At 43.4% G+C, this 22,894-nt stretch overlaps 1 protein-coding gene across 1 annotated transcript in view; it reads right to left on the reverse strand.

The window, feature by feature from the left end:
• Nucleotides 1-22,894, reverse strand: part of LOC108784377 (centrosome-associated protein CEP250-like) — a 42,159-nt gene that overhangs the window by 7,778 nt on the left and 11,487 nt on the right. Inside the window, exons 6-15 of the mRNA XM_018553175.1 lie at nucleotides 21,775-21,881; nucleotides 20,635-20,808; nucleotides 19,777-20,586; nucleotides 18,015-18,159; nucleotides 16,510-16,656; nucleotides 13,577-13,807; nucleotides 13,261-13,403; nucleotides 9,479-9,606; nucleotides 9,137-9,270; nucleotides 1,141-6,222 (exon numbers count right to left, since the gene is read on the reverse strand). Coding sequence (XP_018408677.1) covers nucleotides 1,141-6,222; nucleotides 9,137-9,270; nucleotides 9,479-9,606; nucleotides 13,261-13,403; nucleotides 13,577-13,807; nucleotides 16,510-16,656; nucleotides 18,015-18,159; nucleotides 19,777-20,586; nucleotides 20,635-20,808; nucleotides 21,775-21,881 — 7,101 coding nt within the window. The remainder of the gene's footprint in view (nucleotides 1-1,140; nucleotides 6,223-9,136; nucleotides 9,271-9,478; nucleotides 9,607-13,260; nucleotides 13,404-13,576; nucleotides 13,808-16,509; nucleotides 16,657-18,014; nucleotides 18,160-19,776; nucleotides 20,587-20,634; nucleotides 20,809-21,774; nucleotides 21,882-22,894) is intronic.

The raw sequence follows: 22,894 nt of genomic DNA on the forward strand, positions 1-22,894 counted from the left end.
GTGGTGTGCAATCCATGACCGCCCGGTCATGGTGCACAAAACCGAGTAGATGGCTGGGCGGTCATGGAATCGCACACCACCGCCGATTGCGCTGGCAGTGCCATTATTTTCTAATGGTACTCCATTCGCGCCAGGCAGATTGCGCGGTTTCCCGCCGCAATACCGCCTGGGCGGTCCCACACGATCGCAGTTGAAAACATGAATAGGTTAGATGTTTTATTGTTCTAAAACAGTCTTAAATTAAAGTTCTTCATAATCATAAACAAATTGGCCTAAAATCATTAGTCTATTGTTTTTTTTTAAATGTCACCTGTCCCTTTAAGAAAAAGTATCGGTAATTGGTATTGGCAAGTACATGAGGGGAAGTACTTGTACTTGGTATTAAAAAAGGGGTATCGGGACATCCCTAATATATATATGTATACATACTGTATAAAAAAAAAAAAAGATATCTTTATTTAGCAGTGAACCAGTGTTTGTCCATGCAAAGCAAAGTAGCACGTTCACAGCGACCCTCCACAGCATCTTATAATCTAATTCGTAACTCCTATACAGAAGTCATGTTCTGCTTTTGTCACTTTCCCCCTTGCACACCCAGTGCCTACTCAAGCACAGAGGTAATCTTCGGCCACCACTCATGGGGAAGCTGCCAAAGGATAATCATTCCCTCTCTCTACTGCTTATGACCTGACTGAGAACACCTAATTATTTAAGAGATCCAGCTCGTTTGCTCTATACCCTATTGGTAATATTTCCCTTTACTTCAGGTCCTGTAGACACAACAGGTAGTGAGGGGAGATTCCCTCTTCGACAATTGTCATTGGAAGAGGTGTCCCACTGGAAGATTTCTTACCTCCTGGTGACAACTGTAACAATTAAGACTTAAAATGCCTTTATTTTTTTAAGGACAATGGTTTCAGTAGTGCTTTAGTTTCTTCTTAAACATACTGGGGGAATGTATCAAAACTGGAGTAGACAGAATCTGGCGCAGTTGCCCATGGCAACCAATCAGCTTCTCTCTTCAGTTTGTTCAGTTAAGATTTGAAAATGAAAGAGAGAAGCTGATTGGTTGCCATGCACAGCGGCTCCAGATTTTGATAAATTTCCCTGACTGTATGTACCAAAATGCAGTCATCTTACCTTCCTATTGGTCTTCCCAGCTTCCATTTCCTGAGAACTCTGCCTCCTAGAGATTTCATCAGCCTCCATCTGTCTTAGCGCAGTTTTTGTTTTTTCAAACCTCTGTCTCAGCATCAACTCTCTCTTGATAGATTCTTCTCTTTCACGATAAAGAGCTTTAATTTCTTCTTTCAGCTCGTGTATTCTTATATCCTCGTTTTTGTACTGAGTATTCATTCCTTCTTCTTTGATTTCCCCATGCTGGTTGTCCGAGTCCTTTCTGTTCCCACCCAGAAATTGTGTTCCTCTGTCACTCGCTAATTGTTCTTGTTCTAGTTTGGTCCCTGCAAAATGTTCTGGTGCTTTCCATTCACTGTTAGGACTTGCCCTTGAAAATAATTCTTCTGGGTTTATTTCTATTTTTCCTGCAACATGCTCCTGTCTGTCTTTAACGTCGCCCTCTCTTATCACACCTTCCTTTACCTCTAGAATTTGGGAAAGTTCCATTATTCTTTTCCTGAGATAGTTCTCCTCCTCGTCATGTCTCACTTTCTGCTCCATCTCTAGATCTTTGTACATGAGAACTTGTTGTAATTCTTTTATCTCCTCTTTTAAGGAGTTATTCTTTGCATTGGTCACCTCTGCCTGCCTCTCTTTTTCTGACCTTGCCTGAGAAAGATCTACTACTTTTTGTCTCAGGTACAGTCTTTCTTCTTCATACTTTGTCTCTTTCAGGCTCATTTCCTGATCTTTATTAAGCAAGACCTGTCTAAGAGCTTCAATCTGCTCACCCCTAACTTTTAACTCTTGTTCCATCACTGCTGTTTGTTTCTCCTTTTCCGCAAGAGCCTGCGAACGTTCTGCTAGTACACGTCTGAGTTCTGTCTTTACCTCCTCAGTAAATCTTTCTTTGTCATTGAGCTCCTGTTCTCTATCGTTCAGAACCTGTCCAGTTTTTTCATCGGCCTCTTTCATGGATTTTATTGCATTCTTCATCTTATGGGAGTCTCGGTCTTTCTCTATTAGGGTCTGAGAAAGTTCTGCTACTTTGTGCCTCAGCGAATTATTCTCACGTTCCCACCTTCCTGACAACTCTTTAATCTCCTTTTCTTTATTTGTCAGAGCTTGTCTCAGTTCCTCTATTCTATTTCTGAAGGACTTCATCTCCTTATTAGCATCATCGGCTTGTCCATCTTTCTCCAGTAAGGCATGTGATAGTTCCATCACTCTCTGACTCCATGCTCTCTTTAACTCTTCATTGTCCCTTTCTTTTGCAAGTTCCTGTTTTTCTTTACTGAACAGGGATAGTTTAAGCTCTGCTACGTTATCTTGTAGGGCTTTTATTTCATGTTTTGAATCCTCAGCTACTTGCTCCTTCTCAAAAACAGCCCGAGAAAGGTCATTCAGTCGCTGCTGCAGAGACCTCTTATCTCCTTCATTCTGTCTCTTCACTTGTTCTAATACTCGATCTTTTTCTGCTATGATATTTTTGAGTTTTCCAACCTCTTCTCTAAGAGATTTCATATCTTGTGCGTGCTGACTGGCTTCTCTCTCCTTCTTAAGTAGAGTCTGGGTTACGTCTTTTGCTTTCTGCTGCAAAGCCCTCTTTTGTTCCTCATATTGTACCTCCAGTTTTGTTTCTGCTGTGTCTTGCTCCTTTTCTGCGAGAGACTGAGAAATGTCTCTTATCCTTTTCTTCAGGGTTCTCTTTTCTTCCTCCCCTTGGTTTATATCTTGCTCTTTTTCTACTAGTACTAATCTGAATTCTTCCACCTTGTCTCTTAGAGACATCATTTCAAACTTGACTTCATCTGCTTCTCTCTCCTTCTGCGTTAGAGACCGGGAAAGTTCTGTTATTCTCTCGTGCAGGGTGTTTTTTCCTTCTTCGCTTTGCCTCTCTTTTTCCTGAACCTCCTTTTCCTTGTCAAGTAAAGCTTGCCTCAGTTCTTCTATCTTTTCTTTCAATGTTTTCATCTTCAATTCTTTCTCTTTTTCTTCTATTTTCTTCTGTATTAAAGACTGGTGAAGTTCTGTAAATCTCTGTTTATGACATTTTTGATCTTCCGCCATCTTGGTGTCCTTCTCTGCCAGTTCCCTTTCTTGGTCTAGGACATTTCCTTCAAGCTTTTCTATCTTCTCTCTTAGTAAGGCCACCTCAACATTCTTAATCTCCACTTCTTGCTTCACGTCCTTGATAGACTGTGAAAGGTCTGTGATTCTTTGCCTCAAGAATGTCTTTTCTTGTTCATTTTCTCTTGCCTTCTCTTTCATGTCTTGCTCTTTGTTTTGCAGCTCTTGTCCAAGTTTTGCTACCTTAGTTTTGAAAGTTTCTTTCTCAAGTTCTTTGTCTTCTAATTCTCTTTCTCTTTTCCTTAAAGCTTGAGAGAGTTCCGATATTCTTTGTGTTAGAGCTGTTTTGTCTTCCTCCATAACTTTTTCCTTCTCGCTGGTGTCCAGATCCCTGCTCATCAAAGTTTGTCTAAGGTCTGCCATCTCTTCTCTCAGATATTTCAGATCGAGTTCTTTCACTTGCATCTCCTTTTCCTTATCTGTTAATTCCTGGGACAGCTGAGACACACTTTGCTTTAAAGATAACTTTTCTTGTTCATTCTGTACTACCATATGTTTCACCTCTTCTTCTTTTAATACAAGTTCTTCTATATTTTCTTTGAAAGATCTCACCTTGGCTCCTGCCTCATCCAACTCTTGTTTTTTGTCTTTGAAAGCCTCAGTCAAATGTGAAACTCTTTTTATCAATTTGTCTCTCTCCCTTTTCTCTTCTTCTCTTTGACATTCCTTTTCTTTCAGCACTTTCTGAACGAATTCTAATTGCTCTGTTAGAGATTGGCTTTGATCTTGTCCTTTCCAGATGTCCCCAATAAAGGACAGAGAAAGCTCACTCAACCAATCCAGCACTGCTTTCCTCTCCTCTTCTGCTTTTGATGCAACACTGTTCTTATCGGCTAGCTCCTGGGTAAGTATATCTATTCGCTTTTTCAGAGCATTTATGTGTCCTTGTTTCTCTTCACCTTGAATCTCTCTCTCAGTCAGTACTTGGGAAAATTCTGCAACTCTTTGTTTTAGTGTCATAACGTCGTTACTGTTCTGGATCTTCTCCTTTTCTGCCTCTCTCTCCTTCTCTTGTAGAACACACTGAAAGTCTTGTATTTGTCTCTTTAGGTCTACTATACACTCCTCATTCTGTTGTTCCTGAATGTCCTTTTCTTTTAGGAGCTGCAAAAGTTCTTTGATATTTTCTGCCATGGCCCTGCTTTCTTTTTCAAATTGCAACCTCTTTTCCTCTGACTCAACCTCCTTTTCCAACACTGACTGTAAATGTTCTTGCACTTGGTCTCTCAAAGTCTTGATGTCACTCCCCATTCGTTTTTCCAATTTTTCTCTCTCTTCCAGAGCTTCAGAAAGTCTGCTTTGCAACTCTTTGTTCTCTCTCTTAAGATTTTGCATCTCCATTTCATTCTCTTTGACGGTGTGTGACAGCTCTTCCAGCTTATCATTTTGACTCCTGCGATCTCTCTGGGTTTGTTTCTCCAACACTTCAATTTCCTCCTCTTTTTTTTTCAGGGTTTGAACGTGTTCCATTATTTTTTCTCTCAGTCGCTCTTCCTCTATCCTAGTCTGTCTCTGTATGGACGCTATTTGAGATTCCAAGCTCACAATTGTTGTTTGTGCACTGGACCACTTTTTCTTGCTTTCCTCTAAGTTCTCTTTCAAGGACATTATATTGTTTTCTTGCTGTTCAATAGTCTGCACCAGACCTTCCCTTGTCTGCTGGCTCTCCTGCAGAGTCTCTTGTAGAGATGCATAAGCAGCGTCTTTTTCTTTTAAGGAGCTCTCCCGTGCCTTCAAATCACAGAGAAGAGTTTCTTTTTCCTTTTGGGCAGAGAAGACAGTCCCTTTCAGAATTTCTATTTCATTGTTTCTTTCTTGTACCTTCTCATTCTGGGACTGCACTAAGCAGACGTACCTCTCCTTGTCCTCACAGCACTCATGAAGGGTTTCCTTTAATGATGCCAGGTTCTGCTCACATTGCCTTTTTGAAAGCGACAGATCATCTTTCTCAGATTCACACTCCACAAGTCTGACTCGTAGAGACTCGATCAGAGAGTCCCTTTCTTCTATAGATAGAGTTTGCTGTGCTAATTTCTCTGTCAGCTTCGCTGTTTCAATTTGTTTCTCTTTCATGCTGTCTTCTAATTTTTTGATTTCTTTATCCCGCTCTCCTAAAGTTTGCTGCAGAGCATTAACCACGGCCTCCTGTTCTACTTGGCATTGCCGGAGACGTTCTAGTAGTGCTGAATGCTCCTGCACTGACTCTAAAGCTGCGGCAGAAAGTTGCTGCAAAAGTTTCTCCTTTTCTACATCAGAGAGTCTAAGATTCTCATTCAAAGTGTGAATTTGTTGGTCTCTCTCTGTGACAAGCAGACGGCATCTTTCTTCTGCTCTCAGGGCACTCTCTTTCAAACTTTCACTCTCTTCCAGGCTTTTAGCTAGAAAAGACATTTGCTCTTCTGTCTCTGTAGTACTTTGGATTTGCTCTTGTAAGTCATTAGCAGCTGTCTCTCTCTCCTGCTGGAACAGTAGCACTGTGTCTTTCAGTGTCTTGATTTCACGATCTCTTTCTTGCACCACCACACGGAGTTCTGCTGCAGATGTCAAAGCAGTCTCCTTCTCTTCACTGCACTCTTGGATATTTCCTCTAAGCTCCCTAATTTGCTTATCTCTCTCTTTTAGTTGGACACCATAATCCGACAAGGTTGCCAGAGCGCTCTCTTTTTCTTCCTGACACTCTTTTAAAGTCTGTTTTAAAATTTCCATTTCACGGTCCAGTTCGTTCGTGAGTAGCTGTTGGCGCTCCAACGTTTCCAAGGCGTTTTCTTTATCGCACTGGATCTTTTGAAGAGTCTCTCTGAGCTCAGAAGATTCAGTCTCCAGCTGTCTCAGGGAGTCATTCACTCTTTCAAGCTTAGCCTGGAGAAGTTCTGCCACCCGTCCCTCCTCTTCCAGTTTCTGAACTCGTTCTTCGGCAGTCTGTCGCGTTGACCTTTCTTCTTCTAGAAGTCTTTTTACTGTATCCAATTCTTTCTGAAAGAGACAGTGAACAGTGTAAAATACAACTAACATTAAAAAAAAAAAGACTTCTCTGATGTACTCATACTCTATCTATCTAGATGTATTCTCTATAAACTCCTGAGGTAATTGATGCAATCATTATAAAGCTGAACATGAAGCCTCTAAATATTAGAAAAAATATATAAAGGATCTCAAATACCTGCCGAAGGAATTGTAATTCTAGTGAGCCAGCTTTGTGATCCAGCACAATTTTTCCCAGACCCACACTCACCAGCCAGCATGTAAAAAAACTTGTCTCACCGCTAAGGTTAAAAAACAGAGGTTTAGTTACATGTCTTCTGCAGAAAATGTAAAAGCCGCACAGCCGCGCCAAGGCACCTCTAAATAATGCGGTCCTAACTCCAAACTATGAGAGTCTCCATCTTGGAGCACATGTAGCAAAAGATCAAATTGGGTGCAGGTTTGTCAGGAGGAAGCCCAACCTCCCTTAACCCCTTCATGACTGAGGCCCTTTTTTCATTTTTTGCACCCATGTTATATTCCACATTTTAGGCCTGAAAATGACGTAAAACCCCCCAACATTATATATTTTCTGAATGCCAAGACCCTATAGAATAAAATGGTGGTAGTTGAACATTTTTATGTTGCGCAATATTAGCGCAACTCCTTATTAAACCCCAAAATTTAGTGACAAATTTAATTAAATGCCCCAAAACACAACAAATTACCAATTTTTTAAATGAAATATAAAAGATGAGGTTACAACGAGTAAAACGATACCCAACATGCCCAGTTTACAAATTGCGTGCGACCGTGAAACGGCGAAAAACTGCAGTACCCCAAAAAGTCAATAAAAGACGCTTTAAAAGCCCCCACAGGTCATCAATTTAGAGATACCCCAAAAAACTGGCCCTAGAATTATTGCTTTCACTCTGGCATGCGCGGCGATACCCAACATGTGTAGCGCGTTCATCGTTTTTATGCATAGGCAAACCCGACGCGTGTTAACGTGGCGACGCGTGTGCTCGCGGGGGCGGGGGACTTTTAATTTTTTTCTTAATTATTATTAGATTTATTTTATTTCATTTTAATTTAATTTTAAAAACTGTTTTTTGTTTTTTTTTTACTTTACTTTGACTGCTATCACATGGGGGGGAATAGTGAAGCAAAACAAATGGTAAATGCACTCATCAACTTGTTACCAGCTTTATATACTGGCTGGTGAGTGTGCTGGGAAAACCTTTTGCTGTTTTACTGTAAAATGTCCTTCCATGTGCACCTTGCTGTAAAGCTGGTAACAAGTTGATGAGTGCGTTTGCCATTTGTTTAGCTTTGTGATCCAGACACCCCTTGCAGCAGGGCACAGCCTGCTCTCTGACCTCCAGTAGCTTGGTCAACACCTCCGGCCTACTGATTGGTAGATAAAGGAGCAGCAGGACACTGCTGTTCACTCTACTCTCTTCTAAGCTTAGCCCTCCTCCCATGCTAAATGCTGCTTTACTCTGGATTACATGAGGCTTGTGCCAAGAATAATCAAGGCATTTACAATGGTTGCATTTAGACTTTTAGATTATGCAAACAGCTAAACATACCCGCTGAACGAGTGCAGTCAACAAGCGCTAACGAGCTAATGCACTTTGTATTAAATATTTCTAAACTAAGAACTAAGAAGTACAAATAATACAATTAATTATAAACGATTAATTTATAAATCTGAACTTTTTTTTAAACAGATATACGTAGACCAAAACCCTTTTAATATGTCAACACTTTGTTAGCATGCCGCAACAGTAGTATTTTTGAGTATACAATGAGGGGAATTTATCAAAACCAGAGCAAACAGAATCTTGAGCAGTTGCCAGTGGCAACCAATCAGCATCTCTCTTCAGTTTGCTCAGGTAAGATTAGGAAATGAGACAGAGAAGCTGATTGGCTGCAGTGCAAATCTGCTCCAGATTTTGTCTGCTCCAGTTTTGATAAATCCCCCTCAACGTGTTTAAAACGTATGTCAATCTTTTTTAGTTTGGAGAGAGGCGGAAAGGGTGAGAACCACTGTCAGGGTTTTATTGCTGTGTCCCTGCTGGAAAGACTCCCACTCTCTGTTGGTCCTGGTGTCTATAGTTTCTGGAGCAAAAAGTAATGGGAAATTCTAAATTGTACAACTGTCAGCGACCAGGAGGCGAACTCTTCCAAAGGAAAACCTGTTCTGGTGACAACTGATAAAGAGGAGAATTCTGTTCACTTTGGACGGGATTCCTCTTACCTTCTACTATGTCTCTGGGTTAGGACGTAAAGGGGATTCTCCCTGACAGGGCACAAAAGGCAATAAGAAAAACTGTCAGGGGTCTTAAACGTTCCCCACTCTATCCATGCACTCCAAATAATCAAGTCAATAAGTATATTGACCCAAGTGATAACACCTCTAGCAACATTTCGGGACCTGTTTGCCTCAGGAAGGGGCCGTATGGTCCCGAAACGTTGCCAGAGTTGTTATCACTTGGGTCAATAAACTTATTGACTTGATTATTTGGAGTGCCGGTGACTTTATTTATTTTTTTGTACATTTTGACGGAGGCATCCGTTGTCGCTGCTGCACCAGCACTGCCACATTGGGCATTCTCCGGTCAGGAGTGTGATGGGATACATGGACTTTTAAATAATAGGCAGGGTTCTGGAAGTAAAGGTAAATGACTGGTGTCGGAAAGGCTTTGGGCTTTTGTCTGTGTCTTCGGTATGAGATGCTTCTGAGATCATTTGGAATTGATTGACAGGTGCATCTTATCTGTATCTGACCTCCATTTGTCCTGGTTCAAGTAGGTTGTGCATTTCCATAGACTTGTATGAGAATGTAAAAGCAGTTTGATGTGAACCAAAGCCCATCAACATAGGCACTGAATGTGGCCTTGCTGGGCCGCTTTTTATTTACCTGCATGATTTTGAGTTGTTCTCCTTTGGCCTTCTCTATCTGGTACTCCTCTTCCAGGTCAGACAGTCTCTGGGACAGTACACGAATTCTATCCTGGGATGTCTCCTGTTCAGCATGTAGCAGAGTAGCTTCATCTGTATACAAAAGAACCCCATTAAGAACAATCATAAAGCTTACGCAGGTGAAAAATATACTTTACGAACAAACAATAATTACAGACCATTCTGGGCTTTCCAATGAGCAAACATAGCACTGTCTGCTCGCTTGGTGACTGCTTTTGAAGAATTATAAAGGCCCTCTGTTATCCACCTGCACAGCGACTGCACAATGTTCTTCTCTCACCTTGCACTGTCTTCTTGGACTGAGTGACCACTGCAACCTCCATCTCCAGCTGACTGCACTTAATCTCCAACTGAGAGTTCAGTTCCTGTGCGGTAAAGAGGGCACTCTCAAGAGACTCCTTCACAGACCTAATGGAATATGTATAAAACACAAGCAGGTTTTAAAGGAACCTCTAATGATGGTTTTCTGTACATGTGAGGCATAGACCTTGGCTTTCGGTGTCAAGAACCCGGTGCCTGGTACTTTCGAGCACAAAGAAGTGCTAAATTAAAATGAGACCACAAAACCCCAAACCTTAATGTGACCCCCTGATCCTAAAAGTGTATGTATAACCCAAACATTTTGTTTTTGATAGAGTGGGGAAGAATTAGACCCCTCGCCATTTTTCCTGGGGACCAGTGTCACTGAGACAAAAAGCGATAAGAAAATGTTGTTTACCAATGTAAGAGGTGAGGGCAAATCTTTCAATGGGGACACCTTTTCAGATGACAAAAGTTTAAGATGGGGATTTTTATAACTTTACTGAAATTTCCTTTCACTTCCTTTTGTGACTCCAAGATAGATAATAATGCCAGTGAAGCGGCAGAAAAACCTAAAACAGAATTCTATGCCCACAGTTATCCACAGTTGATCCAGAGGAAGGCAAACCCCCCCCCCCTATAAAGCATAGTTTAATTTGCTCCAACAAGGGAAAAAAATCCCTTCCTGATCCCATAAGGCGATCAGGAAGGAATTTTTTTCCCCTGTTGGAGCAAATTGAACTATCCTTTTAGGGGTTTTTTTTTTAACTTTGCAGTTGACTGCTTGACTATAAAATACATTATAATATTTGTCCACCAGATGGCACTTGAGCTTTATTTGTCAACGTATTGATAAATAGAACGTATACAGAGCAGCAGATTGGCATTTTAACAATCTTCTGATTACCATAACTGATTTTTTGTTTACATCTGAAGGGTTCCTGTCTGAAGCAGTGTCACGTCTCTGCCAAAAAACGCAACCTATTTAAAGCTAAACTAGAATGATTTGTATATACTTATATTGGTCTAGCTTGGCATAAAGTAAGTATACATAAATTATTCCTGATAGGGCCACGGGGATCCTGGAAACCACTGTAGTAGTTGGAGCTATTATAGTGCTGACAGCAATCTTCCACAGCTATTTTTCTGATGGAGACGGCCACTGTCTGACTCACAAGATGCATTATAATCCCATGGCTTGTCTGACTCACAAGATGCATTATAATCCCATGGCCGCGAAGCGCCTGGTCAGCATTACTGCAAGTAAGATGACGGCCTTAGAAATGGCATGCAGTTGTAAGTCAGACAATGGTCAGGCCAACACACATTACACAGGATGGGCCACAGTCGTCTCTATTAAGCTCCACGTGGCGAGCCTGCCAGGAAGCTGACAGCGCCAATCACAGGCACTGAGACATTTCCCGATCTCTGCAGGTGCAGACCGGGAAAATGTCTCAGTACCTGTGATTGGCACTGCGCGCTGTCAGCTTCCTGGCTCGGCACGTGGAGCTGCGAACACGCCCGAGCCCATCCTTAGTCTCTATCAGAAACTTGGTGTGCAGCTGACACTGGAACGAGTACCTGGGCAGGAAGTGGATGAAAGTGGCTAAAAGAAATCATCAGAAAACTACATTTTATCCAGTTAGTGTTTGTATCCACTTTGAGGGCAGAGCAGACTCACTGGACATCGCCGAGTTTCTCCTTCAGGTCGTGACTCTCTCTCGCTGTAACCTCCAAATGCAGACTAAGCGTAGACTTCTCCCGATTCAGAGTCTCGGCATCCTGATACAATCTGCCCTGCTCCATCTCCAAGCTGTTTCTCGTCTATTGTGAAAAGATCAAACCAGGTTTACACAAAGTATCTTTTTCATACATGACTATAATGAAGAAAAATCAACATAACACCAGTCCATTATACATTCCAATTAAGCTGATAAAAGCTTGCGGCCCAAAAGTGACCCGATGGGATTATCTATCATAGCAATTTTATCAATCACCAGTCTGAGTTCAGCCTGAAGTCTGTCTCTCTCTGCCTGCATGTATCTCAGTTCTGCTTCCAGGGTCTCTCTGGCCATCTCGCTGTTTTGCAGTAGGAGCTTTCTCTTGGCTGTCTCTGTCCTCTGCTGCTCGTGTTCTGTTTCGCACCCCTGCAGGTGCTGGCGGGCTGAGATTAGCTCTCTCTCTAAATCCTGCAGCATCTCCCTAATAGACTCTGTCTCTTTCTCCTTCTGCAAAGGAAAACAAAACATAAGCAACACTATAGTATATTCATCCAGTACATATTTTAATACCAAATGTCAGGCACTTATAAAAGACACAAATAAATTCAGCTCTGTATTGTTTAACCACTTCAGTACCGGCATGTTACACCCCCTTCATATTTCCGTTTTCAGCGCTGTGCAAGTTTAGCTGACAATTCCTCCGTCAGCAACACTGTAACAGAATACATTTTATATAATTTTTTTGGGGACAAATAGAGCTTTCTTTTAGTGGTATTTAATAACCGTTTTTTACATTTATTTTACTATATATAGTTAAAAAAAGAACAAAAAAAAATCAAAAAAGCCTGTTTCTCTTACTTTTGTTTATAAATCATAGCAACTAATGTCAGGACAGTAAGAAAATCCACAAAATGACCCCTTTTTGGAGAGTAGACACTCCAAGGTGATCTGATTTTTTTTAAAGGGAGATGGAAGGGGTCAATACACACATCACAGTATAGAAAGAATGGAGTTAAAGGAGAACTATGGGGTCAGTGTTTTTCCCCATAGTTCTCCTTAGGGTAACGGGAGGACACAAACTAGCGTCCTCCCATCACCCTAAGCTCAGTATACCGCGAGCTACAGCTCGCGGTATATTGAGACGCCGCAGCCGGAGTGGATCCCGACATCGGCGTCGAGATCCGCCCAGCTGCGTGAGTGACAGCTGGCTCTGCCTATCTAGAGGCAGAGCCAGCTGTACCCGCCCCCTCCCCCGTCCGTTCCGCCAGTCAGCGCTGGCAGATCGGAGCGGGGAGAGGGGAATCCAGCCATGGTCTAGCTTGGCATAAAGTAAGTATACATAAATTATTCCTGATAGGGCCACGGGGATCCTGGAAACCACTGTAGTAGTTGGAGCTATTATAGTGCTGACAGCAATCTTCCACAGCTATTTTTCTGATGGAGACGGCCACTGTCTGACTCACAAGATGCATTATAATCCCATGGCTTGTCTGACTCACAAGATGCATTATAATCCCATGGCTTGTCTGACTCACAAGATGCATTATAATCCCATGGCTTGTCTGACTCACAAGATGCATTATAATCCCATGGCCGCGAAGCGCCTGGTCAGCATTACTGCAAGTAAGATGACGGCCTTAGAAATGGCATGCAGTTGTAAGTCAGACAATGGTCAGGCCAACACACATTACACAGGATGGGCCACAGTCGTCTCTATTAAGCTCCACGTGGCGAGCCTGCCAGGAAGCTGACAGCGCCAATCACAGGCACTGAGACATTTCCCGATCTCTGCAGGTGCAGACCGGGAAAATGTCTCAGTACCTGTGATTGGCACTGCGCGCTGTCAGCTTCCTGGCTCGGCACGTGGAGCTGCGAACACGCCCGAGCCCATCCTTAGTCTCTATCAGAAACTTGGTGTGCAGCTGACACTGGAACGAGTACCTGGGCAGGAAGTGGATGAAAGTGGCTAAAAGAAATCATCAGAAAACTACATTTTATCCAGTTAGTGTTTGTATCCACTTTGAGGGCAGAGCAGACTCACTGGACATCGCCGAGTTTCTCCTTCAGGTCGTGACTCTCTCTCGCTGTAACCTCCAAATGCAGACTAAGCGTAGACTTCTCCCGATTCAGAGTCTCGGCATCCTGATACAATCTGCCCTGCTCCATCTCCAAGCTGTTTCTCGTCTATTGTGAAAAGATCAAACCAGGTTTACACAAAGTATCTTTTTCATACATGACTATAATGAAGAAAAATCAACATAACACCAGTCCATTATACATTCCAATTAAGCTGATAAAAGCTTGCGGCCCAAAAGTGACCCGATGGGATTATCTATCATAGCAATTTTATCAATCACCAGTCTGAGTTCAGCCTGAAGTCTGTCTCTCTCTGCCTGCATGTATCTCAGTTCTGCTTCCAGGGTCTCTCTGGCCATCTCGCTGTTTTGCAGTAGGAGCTTTCTCTTGGCTGTCTCTGTCCTCTGCTGCTCGTGTTCTGTTTCGCACCCCTGCAGGTGCTGGCGGGCTGAGATTAGCTCTCTCTCTAAATCCTGCAGCATCTCCCTAATAGACTCTGTCTCTTTCTCCTTCTGCAAAGGAAAACAAAACATAAGCAACACTATAGTATATTCATCCAGTACATATTTTAATACCAAATGTCAGGCACTTATAAAAGACACAAATAAATTCAGCTCTGTATTGTTTAACCACTTCAGTACCGGCATGTTACACCCCCTTCATATTTCCGTTTTCAGCGCTGTGCAAGTTTAGCTGACAATTCCTCCGTCAGCAACACTGTAACAGAATACATTTTATATAATTTTTTTGGGGACAAATAGAGCTTTCTTTTAGTGGTATTTAATAACCGTTTTTTACATTTATTTTACTATATATAGTTAAAAAAAGAACAAAAAAAAATCAAAAAAGCCTGTTTCTCTTACTTTTGTTTATAAATCATAGCAACTAATGTCAGGACAGTAAGAAAATCCACAAAATGACCCCTTTTTGGAGAGTAGACACTCCAAGGTGATCTGATTTTTTTTAAAGGGAGATGGAAGGGGTCAATACACACATCACAGTATAGAAAGAATGGAGTTAAAGGAGAACTATGGGGTCAGTGTTTTTCCCCATAGTTCTCCTTAGGGTAACGGGAGGACACAAACTAGCGTCCTCCCATCACCCTAAGCTCAGTATACCGCGAGCTACAGCTCGCGGTATATTGAGACGCCGCAGCCGGAGTGGATCCCGACATCGGCGTCGAGATCCGCCCAGCTGCGTGAGTGACAGCTGGCTCTGCCTATCTAGAGGCAGAGCCAGCTGTACCCGCCCCCTCCCCCGTCCGTTCCGCCAGTCAGCGCTGGCAGATCGGAGCGGGGAGAGGGGAATCCAGCCATGACAGGATCGAAAGGTGAGCGAGCGCCGGTATGTGTTCGCTCACCTCCCGATCTACTGAGCCGACCTGTGACAGTCTCATTGTCACAGGTCGGCTAGAACTATGAGGTGAGTGGAAATCACTCATCTCATAGTTCTCCTTTAACATATATAGGAGAGAAGGGAGGGTGAAGAGGTTAAAACTATTATTTTACTTTTTTTTTTGCTGCTACTGTAGCTTGTTTGAACTCTAGGAAGCGATGAATGGATAACTCAACTATTCATTACTTCCTTTACTCTCCCCCGCCTCTGATGTAAGAGAAAGGGAGGGCTTGGCAATGTAAACACTGCCATGTGATCACACGGCACAGAGCTGGTCTGAGCGGCTCTCTGTCTAAAGCCGCTGTTCTCTACTGTCTCATCTGACAGGGATTTCAGAGACTCCAAATCAGACAAAGTCTCTGCAGCCCATGCGTCAAAGACCACTAAGGCAGCAGATTAATGAGATACATAATATGCAGGAGAGGGCATAGCAGTGCACATATGGCCTCTGAAATCAGAGTCAGCATAGGAAAGGTAGATTGGGTTATAAAGTCCTGTATGACCATACTAAAAACTTCAGTCGAGAGGGCCGGACACCTAGCTACACCCGACAGAGTCAAAGGGCTCCAAAGACAGGACAGACTGCAAGATTATAGACAATTGTAATCCAGGCTGCAGATATCGGCACTATCAGGGTGCGCACTGCAAGCAGTTCTGACTTGTTGGGAGAAATTGAGCTGGGGGGGGGCCCGGTACAGTGGGCCTGTGTTCCTCCCATGTTTAGAATTGGACATGTTGCTACCGCAGTGCAGAAAGACAATGAACGGGCTGAGGGTAAGAGCCAGACTCAGATAGCTGGTAGCAAGTAAGGGTTAAAAGTCACTGTAAGCGGACAGCAGGAACAGAACTAAGATTAAAGTTCCACATGACTCTTTGCAACAGCTTCCTCGACGCTGTACTGCTGGACAGAGAACTAGAAGCACTAATGTAGACATTCAAGTCTTTGAGGTCCAAGATGTGGGTGAATGCCTCCTTTGGGTTTTGGGACAATGAACAATATGCTGGAGTAAAGCCCCTGGACTGTTCTGCAAGAGGGACAAGAGCTATGACACCCCGGTCCATCATAAACTGATCTTTTATGTCATTGTTTTAATTTTTGTAATTCCTTGTATGAAAGCTTCATTTTACAAATAAGCATTTAAAGTGCACTGCTTCCATGAGACTGTGTTTGCAGAGCATTTACAAATTTTTAGTAAGACAGCCCAGCATGCGCTATTCACTTTTGGACATTACATCTCTAACTGACACCTAGTCTTAGTAACCATAGACAGGGAGGGTAGGGGTGTGCCTGCTGTGACTCATTTAGCTGTGTATTCTAAATAGAGCAGAACATCAAAGGATGATATTACAATCTCATTACATAAAAATAAAAGTGATAGTCTGCTAATAACTTTCAGCCAGCAGACCACAGCCAGCCACCTGCTGTTTTAATGTGGTAAATATGAAAATGTCATTCGCAATAGACAATGTTTTCTTGACTGTAACATTTTAACTGGCAATCTTTTGTCCTGAATGAACTTGCTTCATGGCCTATGTGTTGCGGGAATAAAGTGTGGTTTACCATGCATTACCGCAGTGTTGTACATTGTATGGCATCAACACACTGGTATAGTAACAAGCAAGGCACACTGCATTGCATGGCATGTGCACTGTGGTGGCACTGCATCAGAAAAAATAGTACATGCCTGTTTTTTCCTGCATTGTGGGGTGTCAACAGCCTATTCAATACGTAACAGTGTAACTCAGCAAAAGTGAATGGGCCCTTAGTGTTTAGCTATAACATTTGATTGCAGTGAATTAATGGCTTGGGATTATTTACTTGCTGCAGCAGGCTGTTCAGTTCCACTTTATCCAAAGACAATGCTTGATTTAGGTCTCCCATCTTAGTCACGGCATCTTGAAGATCTTCTAAATCCTTCTTCTGATGGTTTTGCTCTACAAGTAGATCAGCAATCCTCTTCTCTGCCTGAGGAACACCAAAGGGTCACCTTGTTACAAATAATATAAAGCTCAGCTCTGACCAGAAATAAAAACCACTTATTTATTACCCCTCCACCTCTTCCCAGGCATCCTATAGGCTTGTTTTTTTCCAGAAACTTTCTATCTAAAACCCACAAAAACTTTCCTTAATCCACAGTCCTGTGATCTTTCCTATGCTCCAGTTACAGGTGACCTGTCAGCTAAATTCACTTTGAATTTTGGTCTCTGTGCAGCCAACTGACCTTGTTACAACACCCTTACATCAATGTCAGTGCATTGTATTCACTGCAGGACCATCTGAGTAAATGCTTGTCAGGCAAATTGGCAGCATCCACTTTACCAGGGAGGGATGTCGGTGCTTCCAGAGGTAACCTCCCCTTTGCAGTGCTGAAGATGAAGGACTGGGCTGCTGGCTGTTATGGAACCTTTGGATAAGGGAAAGTGTATGTTAATTTTTTTTAAAAGCTATAAATTGCCTGGGAGCAGGTAGGGGGGTAAACGATAATGTTTTGTTACCTGGCCGTAATTTGGCTATAAATGCATTCAGTTATTCTCTAGTGGTGTCTATACACAGAGGCATTCAGTCATGATTGATTAAAAGAGAACTATGGGGCAACCTTTTTATCCCATAGTTCTCTTCAGGGTCACAGGACATATACTAACATCCACCCGTGACCCAAAGCTCAGAATATAGCTCGCTATACTGTATACTGAGAGCGCTGCAGCTGGGACGGATCCCGACAATACTGTCGAGATCCACCCAGCTGGCTGATAGACAGCAGGCTCTGCCTATCTAGAAGCAGAGCCAGCTGTGCCCGCCCCCTCCCTCATTTGTTCCACTACTCAGTGCTGGAGGATCGGAGAGGGGAAGGGGGAATCTCTGCAGGGAGATGATCATCATCGCTCTCTGTAGGGAGATGAGCGGGAAGTGAGTGAGTGACGGTATGTGTTCACTCACTTCCCGATCTATAGAGCCGACGTGTGACAGTTTCATTGTCACAGGTCGGCTCTAACTATGAGGATGAGTGTAAATCACTCACCTCATAGTTCTCCTTTAAGCATTTGGAGGACCCACCCTTCTCTCATCATGCGCATTTTACTATTTAGGATGTCTCAGGATCAGTGATCAATTACCTGTCCTCTGTGCTTTATCAACAGGAACGGTAATGCACCTTGGACAAAACTTTCCAAATCCGTCAACAGTGCTCAATGTCTACCGAACAAACAACTCACAGCAAGAAATGATAGAGAGACTACCATGAAAACGGTTATATTGTGTGATGATCTCCATGCATGCACGGTCAGACTTTGTGATCTAAAGATTCTCGTCCGGGCTTATGTTACCTTGTGAAGAGCATTCTGTAGACCAGAGTTTTCATCACGGGACAAGTCAAACTCCAGACGAGTGCGCAGCAGTTCCTCACGTAGCAACACAACATCATGGTGAAGATCTGAGCGTTCTGACACAACAGCGTCAAGCAATTGTTGGCTTTAAAGATGAGGTAAAAAAAAAAAAAAAGAAGCGTTAGAGACAAGAATTTACAAACAGCAAATCTGTGGGACTAGATGCCTACGTGGTCAACAAACCACTGCTATCCAAATTGTTTCAAGGTAATTGTATGGGGCTATCAACATTACATACACTATAAGAGCAAACATTTGCAAACACCTGGCCATCAAACCAATGTGAGCACTGTGGAAATCCCTTTGCTAAACCATGCGCATTAGTTATGGATTTGGCCCCGCGTTATAGCTATAACAGCCCCCGCTTTTTTTTTTTCCTTCTCCACAAGATTTGGGAGTGTGTCTGTGGGAATTTGTGCCCACAGGCAATAATGGTGACTAGTCATTTGCCCTCTGCCTGCTTTTTTTTGGGCACAGTTTAGTTTCTCTTTAAATCTCAAGGCAGGTTATACAAAGCTAAATGTAAACCTGAGTATTTTATTTTTTCTGGGATCAAATGCATGATTTTAAGCACCTAATGCATGACAAGCAAGCAAAAAGCTGCTTTCGAAGCGACTTCCTGTAGCTGACAGGTAAAGATAAACCATAAAAATGCAACCTGCTTATGCGTTTCAGCCGCTAAGACAAGGGTCCTTTGTGGCTGAAACTTGTAAGCAGATCAAGCCTACTATATCTCAAACCTTGTATCGAAGTATTACCCTAAGGCTGGGTTCACACATAGGCGTATCGAATATGCGCGTTTCGTGTCGCGCGTTTGTTGGGCGGTTCGTGGTAAAAAAACGTGTGACAAACGCGCGTTTCCGAGGGCTACTTGGCTGTATCTCAATGGAAACGCGCGACAAAAACGCCCCAAAGAAGCTCCTGTACTTCTTTGGGCGTAGGATGTTTCGTAGCGCGTTCATACGGCCTGTAATACGCCCAGGTGTGAACCATACCCATAGGAAATAATGAGATTACGGTGTTTTTAGCGTTTTGCAGAGCGTTCGATTGCGCTACAAAACGCCCAGGTGTGAACCGGGCCTTACTGTCCCCTCAGCTCCTCCCAAGGCCTCCTGCTTTCTAGCTACCTCGTCAACTCCCATGCTCACCACCAGGACTTCTCCAGAGTCTCTCCCATTCTTTGGAACTGCTTACAACCTGCCTGTCCCTCTCCACTCTGACAGCCTTTCGCTGATCACTAAAGACTCATCTCTTTAGGGAAGCCTATCCCACTTCAAACTAACCACTGAACTCCTTTGCAAACTATTCATCCCCACACAGCTACCTCCTTATGGATCACTTGCCCCTCCCTTTAGATTGTAAGCCCTCAGGGGCAGGGCCCTCCTTACCATCTTGTCTTAAATAGTATGGTAATTATAATGTCTTCCCTATATTGTAACGCGCTGCGCAAACTGTTGCCGCTATATAAATCCTATATAATAATAATAATGCCCCTTGTATGCATGTGACTTTGGATAATAAAGCATTGGAACTTGGAATTGAGTGCTGGATTATTCCCCTATGCACGTTTGGAGATGAATGTTAATCTGTTTGTGCTCTCAAGCAAAGGATGGACTAGCAGGTACACATTTTATTTGTGCATAGATTAACAGTGAATGTAGCTGAATGACAACAATTTACTGTAGTTCCTCGCAATACTTACTGCCTTTCTTGCAGCTCTTGCTTCATGTGATGTAAGCGAGACTTCTCCTCTGCCTCACACCCCTTCAGACATGACCTTAGAGACTCCACCTCCTTAAAGCAGCCATCCAACTGTGACTTGACGGAGAGCAATTTCTGCTCCAGCTCATCACTATGGTGCCTGCTTGACTCTAATTCATGTAGAGAGGACTCAAGTTTTAACTTCAGCAAATTCACTTCCTGATACGACGACTCCAGCCGTGACCTCATTGAATTTACTTCTTGCTCTGATGCTTCAGCAAGAGATGTTAATGATTTACTTTCCAGCTTTGAAAGCTCCAACTGTGACTTCAATGAATCTAAATTTCCCGCTTCCTGTGCTTTGTCCAGTTGCAACCTAAGTAAGCTTGCTTCCTGCTTTGCTTCTTCAAGGTTTGCCCTCAACAAGTTCAATTCCTGTCCTGTTCTCCCTAGTTGCGACCTCATCGTGTTTGCATCCTGTTCTGCTACTTCTAACTGTGCCCTCATTAAGCTAGCTTCCTCGCAACCTTTTTCGAACTGTGACCTCATGAAGCTCGATTTCTGTTCTGTGGCCTCTAGTTGTGTCTTCAGCAAGGACACTTCCTGTCCTGATGCCTCCAGTTGTGATATCAGCAAGTTCACGTCCCCTCCTGATGTCTCCAGGTGTGACCTCAGCAAACTCGCTTCCTGTTCTGCAGTATTGAGCTGTGATCTAAGCGACGTTAGCTCCATTTCCAACGTCACCATGCGTGACCTGTCCATATCATGTTGGGATGGCTCCATTTCTGATCTTATGGATTGCTCCTTTGGTCTAGAAGTGTCAGAAGACGACATTTCTATCTCAGTATCTGGGGTATACTCTTGCTCTGATTCCTCCACTGACTTCACCCCATGGTTCCATCTTACTAAGAGATAGTTTGGCGGTTCTGGCCCCCTGTGTGGCTTCTGCAACCTCCATGAGATAAAGGAGGAACATGAAGTTTGGAGAAGGCAAGAACATCTGGTCCAATCAGCATGCAGGGCAGATAAATCTCTGTCAGGATTTAAAAAAAAAACAAAAACAGTCCTTTGTAAAATGAAGTTACAGCACCTGATCAAAAAATGAAAAAAAGTTTTAACACAATGGTTCTTAAAGTGTAGGCCTAGTGGTGGTAAGCTCTCTCACAGTGAGTGATGCTTAGGCCTCATTCACACGGCCATATCGGGCAGCTCCCGGGAAAGACAGGTGCTGCGTGCACGTCCGTATCGGGCAGCTCCCGGGAAAGACAGGTGCTGTGTATGATTAGTACGCAGTCCCCATCCTTCTCTATGGGAGTACGCGGCCATACGTAGCCCTGCGCTCACCTCAAGTGCACATCTGTGCGGGTGTCCGTACTCGTACACTGACAGGATGGATCCTGTCTGCATCCGAGCCGGGTCACCCGCACCTGTACGGACCTGCACTTGGGATGAACCTAGGGCGGCTTATGGCCGCGTACTCCCATAGAGAAGGATGGGGACTGCGTACTAATCATACGCAGCACCTGTCCTTCCCGGGAGCTGCCCGATAAGGACGTGCACGCAGCCTCGGACGTGCACGGAGCCTCTTCTCGTGTGAGGCCTTACAGAAACAAAATCCAAATTAATATACATTTAAAAAAAATATTTTGTCTGCCTGCTGGCTCTTGTAGTTCTCCATTAAAATTTATGAGAGTGGACACTGCACGTATCGGACTGTCTGAGAAGGTTCTGAGATCTATTTGGTCAGAAATCCCTTGGAGGATGAGAGACAGGTGCGTATAAGACTCGGAGTGTGCTGGATAAAGAAGGACTACAACTTAAGTGTAACTGCACCAAATGAGCAGCTAAACCCCAAAGAAACCCCCTAAAAAGAAGTTGGAAAATTAACCTTCTTTCTAAGCACCATATGCGGCTATGTACAGAAATATCACTCTGAAACTTCCGAAAATATTGCACATAAAATTCACACTGCCATGGTTCAGTGATTTCTGCATCATACCTTTCTGTTGCGGTTTTCAGTTCCCGAAAAAGACGATGAAATGAGACAACCTCGGTCCACAGACGCAGGAGGCGGGAGTGCTCTCCTTGTATCCGGCTGGTGTACACCTGTATCAAGCACGCAATTGCCAAAACTCAGCACAGACCCGGAGAAAAATTATGAACCACAAATAATAAATCTCTATTCAACAATCATATTTCTTTTAATGCTTTAGACCTTGTCGTGGTTGAAGTTTATTACTTTGATGTCTATTATTTCGTTTTCATGTCTGTTCTTAAAGTAGTATTAAAGTGACATTAAACCCTCAGATTTTTTAACATAAACCAATACTGTAATGTGTGCCTTACTGTAATCCATGGTAGTTTCCCTTCTCTTTGCTGCTCTTCCTTTTAAATCCTTATCTCTTCTCATGCTTGGGGAGAACTTCCCTTTGCAGCTGAGTGCCTCTTCCTGTAGTGCTGGCTCAGGTTGTGAACCTGCACACAGACACCATGTATCCATTCCTGAGACAAGGCAGTCTGCTGCAAAACAGAAGTTCTGCCCAGCATGAGAACAGATACATATTTAAAGTAAGTAAAACTGCTTTTTAATGGCACTGTAGGCAAAAACGAGTTTAAAGGAGAACTATGGGGTTAGGGCTTTTCCCCATAGTTCTCCTAAGGGTAACGGGAGGACACAAACCAACGTCCTACTGTCACCCAAAGCTCAGTATACTGCGAGCTACAGCTCGCGGTATACTGAGATGCCGCAGCCGGAAAGGATCCCAACAATTATGCCTGGATCCACCCAGCTGCGTGAGTGACAGCTGGCTCTGCCTATCTAGAGGCAGAGGCAGCTGTACCTGCCCCCTCCACCGTCCGTTCCGCCAGTCAGCGCTGGAAGATCGGACAGGGGAGGGGGGAATCCAGTCCCTCCCCTGTCACGGCTCTATGCACGGATGGATCGAGAAGTGAGTGAGCGCCGGTATGTGTTCGCTCACTTCCCCATCTACTGAGCCGACCTGTGACAGTTTCATTGTCACAGGTCGGCTCAGATTATGAGGCTGAGTGAAAATCACTCACCTCATAATTGTGTGAGGGGAGCCCCATTGTGGGTAGTTTTTTTACTTCCATTGGAGTTC

Source organism: Nanorana parkeri, unplaced genomic scaffold (genome assembly GCF_000935625.1).
Source record: "Nanorana parkeri isolate BGI_ZX_2015 unplaced genomic scaffold, ASM93562v1 scaffold113, whole genome shotgun sequence".
NCBI classification, from domain to species: domain Eukaryota; kingdom Metazoa; phylum Chordata; class Amphibia; order Anura; family Dicroglossidae; genus Nanorana; species Nanorana parkeri.